Below are 12,085 nucleotides of genomic sequence, written 5' to 3'. Positions count from 1 at the left end.
TTTTGAGGACTGTTTTTACTGGGTGTAGAATTCTAGCTCTTAGAGATAACACTCCATTGTCTTCTGGCTTCCAAGTTGAGAAGTCAGCCATCAGTTTAATTTTGCTCTTGTCAAAGCAATCTCTTTTTTTCCAGACTGCTCTTAAGACTTTTCTCTTTGTTTCTTTCCCCAACACTTCTACCCTGGTGTGCATAGGTATGGGTTGGCTTTTATTTATCTTGACAGTAATTCTTAAAGCTACTTAGTCTGTGACTTTGTATCTTTTGTTAACTTTGAAAAATGCTTAGCCATCATTTCTATGCCTTAAGTGCTGTTCTGTTTCTATGACTCCGGTTATTCAGATGTTACCTTCTCACTGTATATCCTTTGGCTCTTGGCCCTTCTCTCCTAGCTTCATTCTTTTTACTATCCATGCTTCATTCTAGATATTTTTTCAGACCAATGTTTATTTTTCTGTTTCTTTTCTTAGCTCTGTCAAATTTGTTACAGAATCCATCTGTTTACTTTCTTTTTTAAAAGTATTTATTTATTTATTTTTAATACCTTTATTGGAGTATAACTGCTTTACAGTGGTGTGTTAGTTTCTCCTTTATAACAAAGTAAATCAACTATACGTATACATATATCCCCATATCTCCTCCCTGTTGCATCTCCCTCCCACCCTCCCTATCCCACCCCTCTAGGTGGTCAAGAAGCACCTAGCTGATATCCCTGCGCTATGCAGCTTCTTCCCACTAGCTATCTATTTTACAGTTGGTAGTGTATATATGTCCATGCCACTCTCTCACTTCGTCCCAGCATACACTTCCCCCTCCCCATGTCCTCAAGTCCATTCTCTACATCTGCATCTTTATTCCTGTCCTGGCCCTAGGTTGTTCTTTTTTTATTTTTTAATTCCATATATATGTGTTAGCATATGGTATTTGTTTTTCTCTTTCTGACTTACTTCACTCTGTATGACAAACTCTAGGTCCATCCACCTCACTACAAATAACTCAATTTCGTTTCTTTTTATGACTGAGTAATATTCCATTGTATATATGTGCCACATCTTCTTTATCCATCTGTCTGTTGATGGACACTTAGGTTGCTTCCATGTCCTGGCTATTGTAAATAGTGCTGCAGTGAACATTGTGGTACATGACTCTTTTTGAATTATGGTTTTCTGAGGGTATATGCCCAGTAGTGGGATTGCTGGGTCATAAGGTAGTTCTATTTTTAGTTTTTTAAGGAACCCTCCATACTGTTCTCCATAGTGACTGTATCAACTTACATTCCCACCAACAGTGCAAAAGGGTTCCCATTTCTCCATACCCTCTGCAGCATTTATTGTTTGTAGATTTTTTTGATGATAGCCATTCTGACTGGTGTGAGGTGATACCTCATTGTAGTTTTGATTTGCATCTCTCTAATGATTAGTGATGTTGAGCATTCTTTCATGTGTTTGTTGGCAATCTGTATATCTTCTTTGGAGAAATGTCTATTTAGGTCTTCTGCCCATTTTTGGATTGGGTTGTTTGTTTTTTTTATATTGAGCTGCATGAGCTGCTTGTATATTTTGGAGATTAATCCTTTGTCAGTTGTTTTGCTTGCAAATATTTTCTCCCATTCTGAGGGTTGTCTTTTCGTCTTGTTTATGGTTTCCTTTGCTGTGCAAAAGCTTTTAAGTTTATTTAGGTCCCATTTGTTTATTTTGGTTTTATTTCCATTTCTGTAGGAGGTGGGTCAAAAAAGATGTTGCTGTTATTTATGTCAAAGAGTGTTCTTCCTATGTTTTTTCCTCTAAGTGTCTGGCCTTACATTTAGGTCTTTAATCCATTTTGAGTTGATTTTTGTGTATGGTGTTAGGGAGTGTTCTAATTTTATTCTTCTACGTGTAGCTGTCCAGTTTTCCCAGCACCGCTTATTGAAGAGGCTGTCTTTTCTCCATTGTATATTCTTGCCTCCTTTGTCAAAGATGAGGTGACCATATGAGCATGAGTTTATCTCTGGGCTTTCTATCCTGTTTTTTTGCTAAAATTCTTAGTGTTGTCTTTCTCTGTGCATGTCATGATCAATAAACTGGACGAAATATGGCCAGTGAGCTGTATGACTTGTGAGCTAAGAATGACTTTTACATTTTTAAAAGGTTATTTAAAAATTTTTTCAAAGAAAAAAAAAGTAATACCATAGAGATTGTATGTGTCCTGCAAAAGCCTAAAGTGTATACTCTTTGGTCCTGTGAGGAAAATGTTTTCCAACCACTGGTATAAATTAAATATAGTTATTTTAGAATCTGTATCTGATAACTCCATTTTTGGGAAGTTTTTCTTCACTGGTTTCTAGAGTTTATTATTTCCCTTAGTTTTCATGAATGCCATCTTGTCTTGTAATGTGCCTGGTTTTATTTGAGCAATGGATATTGTGTATGAAATTTTTTTTTAGTATTTTGAGGCCTAGGATGATTTGTTTTTTTTTCTGTGGTGAAGTTTTGTGTTTGCTTTCAGAAGCTGACTGGAAGCATTAGTAATCCTGTATAACTTTAATCCAAAATCAGGGATTGAGATGATTCTAAAATGAGCATCAGTTTACTTTTGGATCACACTTATTTACTAGGGTATAATGTACTTTCCAGGGTCCAAATCCAAAGCATGGCCCTTCCATGCTAGGCCTTGGAATATAACTTTTGTCTCTCTAACCAGGGGCTATCAGAAGTGCTTCTCAACCTGTTTGCCTTCTCTTTAGGAATCAGAAAATACTCTTAAGAGAAAAGCACCTTCAAGGATCAGATTGTGTGTGTTACTGTTTTTCTGTATATCTGAGTTACAGGATTCGTCTGAATTACCTATCCCAGCAGGGGAAGTTTGTGATGTAGTTTTTTTCATGTAAATTTTTATAATTACCATGACTTCCTCTTGAGATAATATAATTCAGGCTTGGACGTTTTCTCCTTTAGAGTATATTTAGTTTCCACTGTTATGCATGTGTTTCTATAACATTTTCCTATAATAAAGTAATGTGAAACCCTGCTCTAAAAAGTAAATAGATTTCTCTCAGTAGTCCTGAATAGCTAGTTGCAGAGAAATTATTTGGAATATACATCATCATATTGCCTTTGTAAAATTTTCTCTCACCGCTTTGGAGCACAGTGGTTTGTATCTTGTCTCAATTCCTGTAGCATTTATTTTGTAAAATTTTTTTAAGTTATATGGTGTGAATTATATTGTACAACTTGTATCACTGACCATATTAAAGATGAGGTGGTGGAATCATTTCCTTCTGCATCTCTTTTATCCATATACCTAGCATAGACGTTCATTAAATAATTATGATTACTAACAGATTTTTTAGGGGCCAACTATAAGCTAATACAATATTAAATGAAAAGAGGCTTACTAAATTTTTGGAATATTGAATGCAGTCAACTGTTAGTTTTCTTAAGTCTTCGTGCCAGATGCTGTACTTTAATCCAAGATTTTGCTGTTTTGTTCTGAATTTAGCAACCATTTTGTGTTAGTGAGGTGTGTGTTGTGTGTGTATCTGTGTGTGTGTATGAGAGAGAGAGAGAGAGAGAGAAGGGAAGGAGGGAGGGAGCGAGCGAGCATTCCTACCTTTTACAGTAGCAACAGCTGATATTTTTATTTGAGGAAAGGCCAGTTTTTTCCTCTGAAATACCATTATTCATGGTAATGTCTTTTGAAAACTGCTAAGTGGGCTTCCACTGTAGGCTTGCCTAAAAGTCAGAATGCTGATTTGGTTCTTATCACTTTCTAAGATTTTTCCCAAGAATGGAGAATTTAGATTAGAAATTAGGTTGCACAGAAATGTACGTAAAACAAAATGTTGTTGCAGAAGTTACAGTGTGTCAAGAACTCTTTAAAGGTAATGCTTGATATTCAGATTATCTTAAATTATTTTTTCTTTTTCAGCTTCCAGCCGATCTTACCAAGATGCACATTGCAGACAACCCTCATCCACAGGTGACTCATGTGTCTTCTAGTCAGTCTGGTTGTAGCATTGCCAGTGACTCTGGGAGCAGCAGTTTATCAGATATCTATCAGGTAATACATTAGGAGTTTGTTCGCTGTGCATATGCCTTTTTTTATTCTGCCAAATACCTTGTGCATGTGCCTTAGGTGGTCATGTATCTTTTAACTAGGGTGTGAAATTTAGACATAAGGTCTTTGAGAAACTATGCTTTGTTTACTGTGTCAAATTTACAAGCCTAATGAAAGAGGTGATCTATCTTTTGAGAGTGATTAAATATGGTCCAGCAGTGCATGAATATAGTGTTCTTTTTAATTTCTTTTACCCAAGTGAATCTATATTAATATATAATATTTGCTTGCATTAGAAAATGGTTCTTGAAACAACTGAACTTAAATTTATAAAAAGGCAATTTTTATTATATTCAATAGTTGATTAGTTAAGTCTTATATAAATAAAGTCATGAAGAAGATTAGACTTGCCTTTGTATTATAAAGACTTAAATTTTCCAGTGGCCACATTTAAAAATTAAAAGGAAACAGGTAAAAATAATTTTAATAATATATTTTATTTAGCACAGTATATTCAAATATTATTTCAACATGTAATCAGTGTTTAAAAATTATGAATGAGTTATTTTTTTCATACTAAGTCTTCAAAAGGCAAAGTTTAATATTAACTTATGGCACATCTCAATTCAGACAAGACACATTTTTCAAGTACCACATGCAGCTAGTGGCTACCATAGAGTACTGATTTGTTGAAATAGAATCATTGTTGTCTGAGGAAAACAGTTTAGACTGTGGTTCTGTTGAGTTGCACAGATTTAGCTGTTTTATGAAAATCAGCATTCCTCTGTTACGGGAAGTTTGCAGGCAGGTGCAAAACGGAAAAAAGTCTCCATTTTTGGTTTATGTGAGGCTTTTTTCTACAAAGATTGTTGCTGTGGACATGCCATCTAAATCCCCCTGTTTGGCATTTTATAGTAGAGAGAACAAGGAATTCTCCTTCTTCACCATACTTTAGTAGATAGAACAGGGAGTTTTTAAAAAGTAAAGTTAAAAACAGTGCAGTGGTTCTGGGGCCACTTACTGTGTTCATCGAGTTATTGGGCTTCATGCATTCTACCCCTCCGCAAAAGAAGTATCTTGTGGATTAAGTTAGAGTTGTTGCATACCTAAAAGTCAAAGTACAGCTGTGCTTCTCTGGACTCTGTGTTCTTCCTAGGGAAGAACACTGAGGAAGATTGACCCTGGATTAATGAAGTTCAGGGATGTGGCTTTAGATTTTTCTCAAGATAAGTGGGAATGTCTGGACCTTGCAAAGAGAGACAGTAAAGCAGAGATGTAATGTTGATGAACTATAGGTACCTGAACTCACTAGTATATCCATCTCTAAGCCAGATGTGATCACCTTTTTGGAGCAAGGAGCAGAGCTCCCGATGGTTGTGAGAAAAGGGACAAGAAGATAGTGCAGAGATTGAGGTTCAAGGTCACTTGGAAAGGCCGTGCTTTACCCTGAACTAATAGATGGGCTGTACACAGTGGGGTCCTGATTCTTTGGCAAGATCCTGGAGGAGCTTCTGAAGAATTGCACTTACATTAGCATCCACAGGATGTTCACCTACTGGATGACCCACCTGAAGCTGGAGCTCGAGCCTACCTGCTGGTATAGTTGGAGGTCTTCTCCTGTAGGACCATGACCATGTATGTGACTGCCCTGCGCCAACCTTTTGTATGTTTTCCTTCCTCAGTAACACTTTCCACAGTTCATTCTACCTTTTAAGAGATTCATTTTAACATAGCATAACATGTGGACAGGTATCCTTGCCAGCTTTCCTGCACATCAAAAAAGTCCCTTCATTACAAAATAAACAAGATACCTTTTCATACCCCCAGAAACCTGAAGGTTACCATTGGCCCTCCTCCCCTGATCATGATAATTCACTGTTAAGTCATATCAGTTCTGCTTCCTATGTCATTGTGTTTGTGTGTTTGTATGTATATGTTTGATGCTGAGATGTAATTTACAAATAATAAAATTTACCCTCTTTAGTATAGCTTACATGAAGACAGAATATTTCTATCACCTCAAAAAGGGCTTTGTGTGCTCCTTTTTAGTCAGTTCCTTCTTCTTATCCCCAGCTGCTGGCAGCCACCAATCTGTTTTCTGCCCTTTTGGTTTTACGTTTTCCAGAAGGTCACATAAATGAAAACATATAGTTAAAAGATGATGCTGTGAAATGTGTCAACTAACCAACAAGATAAAATAAGTTTTAATGAATTTAGGGAGAGTAAACAGATGAGCAAAAACAATGAAATTCAAGAACCAAAACAGAAATTCAGAAATTTAAAGGAGAAAACTATTATAATACTAAAGTCAAATATGCAAAAACGTAAGATAAACTCTTTAAAGCGCAGCCAAAGAAGGTAAAAGTCCCCAAACTCAGACTTCGGTTAAGCCTAGGACACTAGCCAAAGGATATAAACAGAATAAAGGTTAAAACAAAACAAATATACAAAGATAAAAACTGAAGGAAAAGAAATCAGAATCTTAAAGTAAATAAATACATACGTATATGTCTTATACTGTATACATGGAATGTATATATGAATTCAAGACATGTGTTACCAAATAGTAACAGTTTTTCTGCTGATGGTAGGATTGTGGGTAGTTTTTATTATGTTCCTTCAGCTTGTCTTATGTTTTTCTCAATGGACATTATTATTTCTACATTTAAAAAATTTTAAAGAGGACATAGAGTGTATAGTTAAAAATAAAAGTTGAATAAAATTGTGGGAAAGGATTAAAGGAATTATTACTAGAGGGTAAAAGGAATATGAACAGAATAATAATAGACTGATAAACTATATCTCCTATAATGTAGAATTTCTAGACCTACAATTTAACAAATTAAAAAAACAAAAACTATGGATAAGGTAAATAATACCAACTAAATTGTGTGTGTGTATCCAATTGGGTCCTCAGGACTAAAAGAGAAGAAGAGAGCTTAGAGTTAAATATCAATACTGGACCTTCAGTCTCTCCCTTAACCTCAGGCCTCCTTTTAGTACTTGTGAAAGCTGTGAATATACTCTTTGGTTAACAGACATTTGGTCCACACCAAAAGGTCCTTGGTGTTTGATCTTGTCCCAGACCATTTGGCATGGACCAAATATGCTCATGGACATTTTGGACAGGACCAAACATCCTTCAAGGCACCTTTTAGTTACAGATGTATGTTGCCAGTGTATATACCTTGACTAGCAACATTTGAAGTAGTTTTCCTGGTTATCCAAATTTCAACATTTGAGAGGTTTTAAAAGTGAATACCTAACCCAGTCATGGCCTAAAACAGTATAAGCAGAGCCTTACAAAATATGCGAGTACATTTAACTCTTGAACAAAATAGGTTTGAACTGCACGGGTCCACTTATATGTGGATTTTTTCCCCAATAAATACATACTACAGTACTACACGTACAGAACCGCACTTACAGAGGGCTGACTGTAAAGTTATATGTGGATTTTCAACTGTGGCGGGGGAAGGGGGTTGGTGTCACTAACACCAATGGTTTTCAAGGGTGAACTGTATTTTTAATTTGGAGGATTGGAGGGGAAAGAGAAGAGAGACATCCTAACAGCAGTTTGTAACAGGAATATAGTTTACAGTACCATTTTATATGGCCAAATGTATGACTATGCTCCTATGTATTTCCTTCTTGAGAGCTTTCCTGTGTTCTGGTTTAAAAGTAAAAGCTCTTGGATCTCAAAGAAAGTTCAAAATAAAGCATTTATCACAGTTTAGAAAAAATGCAAGTAATTGTTTCAGTATGAATATGTTTCTAATCAGATTAGCTTAAAATTTAGCTAAGAGTATGCATTAAGATGTTAGAATGTTCTTGGATAGAATATTTTATGTATCTTCAAAGAATACTCAAGAGAAATAAGGAGGGTTGCTTTCTGGATTCCTTTTCCAAGAGCTGGAGGATTGTAAAATGTAAAATGTTAATTATTGAACCTAAAGCAGTTGTCTTGTCATTAACTTATTTTTAAATAACCTCAGGCACCCATTCATCCCCCACCTGTCTTTTTTGGTTTTTATATAGGAAGTAAATGTGATCCTAAAAATCCCACCTCATGGCAGCATGATTCCTTAACTCAGTGCTCTACTGCCAGTGTCTCCAAAACTCTGGTGCCATGTTTCCACCTGGATGTTCTTTTGATACTTCAACTAGCTTTTTGCCCTGCTACATGTTTTCTTCCACTTGTCTTTAATATTTCTGTTAAGAATATCATGTCTCCTAGTCAAAGTCTCAGTTATCTTTGCCTATTTCCATTTTTTAAACTTCTGCTTTCATTACAAGAATGACTTTCCTTCTCTTTAAAAATCTTCAGTACTTCACCATTATCTAATTTACACTCTTCATTTCAAATTTATATTCAAATTCCAAGCCTTTCATTTCTAACCATAATCTGCAAATCTGGTTTTATATTCCACTGTTTCCCACTTAACACATTCTAGATTCTGGTCCATGACAAATACGTATGCTATTCCCTGAACATGTTTGTCTTTTTCTAGCCCTGTTTTGGTAATGCTGTTCTTCCTGCAGCTCCACCTGGATGACATTTTCATATTGCCTCTCACATGTTGGAACCTACAGCAGTTTTTCTGTGGCTCTTATCACTTTTTTTCACTCTGCTTTTTAGTGTGGTTACTTTTAAACTTGAGCTTTTTCGTCATCATGGTAAATTTGTAGTGTGCAGAGTTTGTTTCTTCCTTTTGTTATCTCATGCTGAGTTAAGCACAGTGTTGACACTTAGGAAGCAATCTAGAATTCTTTTTAGTTGAATTACATTTGAAAGTAGAAATCAATATTTCCAGGGAAAATGCAGAGGATCACTACTAACTAATTGATGATCCAGAGCAAGGGAGGCATTACTTTGACCACCTGTCCTGTTGTAGAGATAATGGAATGGCCAGCCTGGACAGCATTATTGTGAAGGATTAATTTCACAGGGTTCTTGCCCTGACTAGAAAAACAGAGAGGAAACATAAGGACTAAGTGATCCATGAAAAAGGTTGAATGAAATATTAAAAATGGGAATTCAGGAAAGATAAGCACTGAAAGTCTAAGATTCTGGCTTAATATTTGCTCTAAATTTGAGGATGTGGCTTCTATAAGCTTGTATAACTTCTCATTCTAACCTCTAGTTCCCCTCATCATACCTTCATGTTTACATAGATGAAAACAGGAAAAGGAAATCCACTGGTGGTTTATTTGGAGAAGGCCAAGTCAACAGAAAATCACCTCAGACTGTCTGCCTCACCAAATTATATTTACACATATACACAGAGACACATTCATACTGTGGGAAAAAGAAAAATGCAAGAAGTTTAATACTTGTCTTGTTAGCCCTTTCACCAACATACTTTTTTTTTTTTTTTCTGGGCTTAATGCATTTATCATAATCTTTCTGAGGGTCTTCTGTATTCCAACTGCTGGGTTAAAATAGTTGAAAGGCCAGGGCTCCGATCTTTTTCGAACCCTACCTTAATGAATGTGGCATATCTTTTGACCTACTTTTTTCTAATAACTTTGATATTATGTGAGTCTCTGAGGCTCTGTTAAATTTTCTTGTTGGCTTTTTTCCTCTCTTTCCTTCAGTTTGGGTAGTTTTTATTGCCCTTCTTCAAGTTTACTCTTCTTGCAGTTTACATTTCTTTATTGGTATTTCCCATTTTACCCTTAATTATGTTTGTACTTTCTTTTGAATCCTTGAATTTGCTTATAATAAATGTCAAAAATTCATGTCTCCTAATTTGATCATTCCTTCATCTCTTTATATTGATTGATTTTTCTCCTGATTATTGGTCACATTTCCATGCTTCTTCATCTGTCTAGTAATTTTATATTGTATGCTGGATATTGTGGATACTCAGCAGCATCATATAGTGACTGCGAGTCCTGGTGGTCCTCATATCTACCTTTACCTTAAAGACCTGGCTTGCCTTTGTTTAGTCAAGGATTTATATATATTTTTAAAATTTTATTTATTTATGTATGTATGTATGTATGTATGTATGTATGTATTTATTTATTTATTTATTTATGGCTGCATTGGGTCTTCGTCACTGCTTGCAAGCTTTCTCTCATTGCAGCAAGTGGGGGCTACTTTTCGTTGCAGTGCAGGGCTCCCCACTGTGGTGGCTTCTCTTGTTGTGGAGCACGGACTCTAGGCGCGTGGGCTTCAGTAGGTGTGGCACATGGGCTCAATAGTTGTGGCTCTCAGGCTCTAGAGCACAGGCTCAGTAGTTGTGGTGCATGGGCTTAGTTGCTCCGCAGCATGTGGGACCTTCCCGGACCAGGGCTGGAACCTGTGTACCCTGCATTGGCAGGCGGATTCTTAACCACTGCGCCACCAGGGAAGCCCTGGTCAAGGTTTTAGACCTTGGACTCTATGTAGCACATTTTATTTACGTTTTTTAAAATCCTTTGTAATTTTTTAGCATGTTTCTGGCCACTCTTTCATATTTTTATTTATTTTTTAAGCTGTACATATTTTAAATTTATTTATTTATTTATTTTAGGCTGCATTGGGTCTTCATTGCTGTGCGTGGGCTTTCTCTAGTTTCAGTGAGCGAGGACTACTCTTCGTTGCAGTGTGCAGGCTTCTCATTGTGGTGGCATCTCTTTGTTGCAGAGCACGGGCTCTAGGTGCGCAGGCCTCAGTAGTTGTGGCACGCAGTCTCAGTAGTTATGGCTTGCAGGCTCTAGAGCACAGGCTCAGTAGTTGTGGCGCACAGGCTTAGTTGTTCCGCAGCATGTGGGATCTTCCTGAGCCTGAGCTCGAACCCGTGTCCCCTGCATTGGCAGGTGGATTCTTAGCCACTGCGCCACCAGGGAAGTCCCCATATTTTTATTCTTCATTATTATTTTACCACCTTATCCCTTTTGTAGGCTCTTAACATTTTAGCAGTTGAGTATGTTCTCTTAAAACTAATTTTATTCATCCTTTTTCTTTTATCCTACTTTGAAAAAAGTACAGGTAAAAGAGGACAATGGTAAGAAGAGATTATATTCTTTCCTTTGCAGATGGCCTTAGAAAGTTCCTAAAAGGGTTCTTTTAGTAGTCATCTCCCAGTCACTACCCATGATTTTCATTCTACCTAAAGAGTTATTTTCTTAAAATATCTTCACTTTTCATGCAGATGACAGTAAGCCTTCCCTATTATACACATAACTTAATTGCATCTTGCCTTTTTAAAAAAAAATTTTATTGCAGTATAGTTGCTTTACAATGTTGTGTTAGTTTCTACTGTACAGCAAAGTGAATCAGCTATACATATACATATATCCCCTCTTTTTTGGATTTCCTTCCCATTTAGGTCACCACAGAGCACTGATTAGAGTTCCCTGTGCTATATACAGTAGGTTCTCATGGTTATCTATTTTATACATAGTATCAATAGTGTATATATGTCAATCCCATTCTCCCAATTCATCCCACCCCCACCCCTCTTTGCATCTTGCCTTTTTTTTTTTTTTTTTGCGGTACGCGGGCCTCTCACTGTTGTGGCCTCTTCAGTTGTGGAGCACAGGCTCCGGACGCGCAGGCTCAGCGGCCATGGCTCACGGGCCCAGCCGCTCTGTGGCATGTGGATCTTCCCAGACCGGGGCATGAATCCGTGTCCCCTGCATCGGCAGGCGGACTCTCAACCACTGTGCCACCAGGGAAGCCCTTGCCTTTTTTTTATGTTGTGAGTTATCCATCTTTTTATCAGACATAATCTAAAAGGTCAGAATGAGACTAGGTTGAAATAGTCTTGGTCAGGGGATGAAAACCTGAGATTGAGATGAGGACAGGGTAGTTTAAAAACTCAGATTTAAGGTAGCTTGTCCTTAAAATTTGATAAAAGAGAAAAAGGCTGTTACTCCAGAGGTGAGCATCTATATTCTGAAAAATTAACTTGTGTAGGGCTTCCCTGGTGGCGCAGTGGTTGAGAGTGCGGCGCGCCTGCCGATGCAGGGGACGCAGGTTCGTGCCCCGGTCCTGGAGGATCCCACATGCCGTGGAGTGGCTGGGCCCGTGAGCCATGGCCTCTGGGCCTGCGTGT

The 12,085-nt window shown here is 37.2% G+C and overlaps 1 protein-coding gene across 7 annotated transcripts in view; it reads left to right on the top strand.

Moving 5' to 3' along the window:
- The window catches only part of RAPGEF6 (Rap guanine nucleotide exchange factor 6), a gene marked incomplete at its 3' end in the record, with an annotated part of 219,987 nt that overhangs the window by 117,964 nt on the left and 89,938 nt on the right, over window positions 1-12,085 (top strand). For all 7 annotated transcript variants that reach the window (XM_081232763.1, XM_081232760.1, XM_081232762.1 and 4 more), the window contains one exon: window positions 3,909-4,040. In XM_081232763.1, coding sequence (XP_081088889.1) covers window positions 3,909-4,040 — 132 coding nt within the window. The remainder of the gene's footprint in view (window positions 1-3,908; window positions 4,041-12,085) is intronic.

Source organism: Mesoplodon bidens (genome assembly GCF_964165515.1).
Source record: "Mesoplodon bidens genome assembly, chromosome: 4".
Classification (NCBI taxonomy): Eukaryota; Metazoa; Chordata; class Mammalia; order Artiodactyla; family Ziphiidae; genus Mesoplodon; species Mesoplodon bidens.
This window is presented reverse-complemented; position numbering and strand designations above follow the sequence as displayed.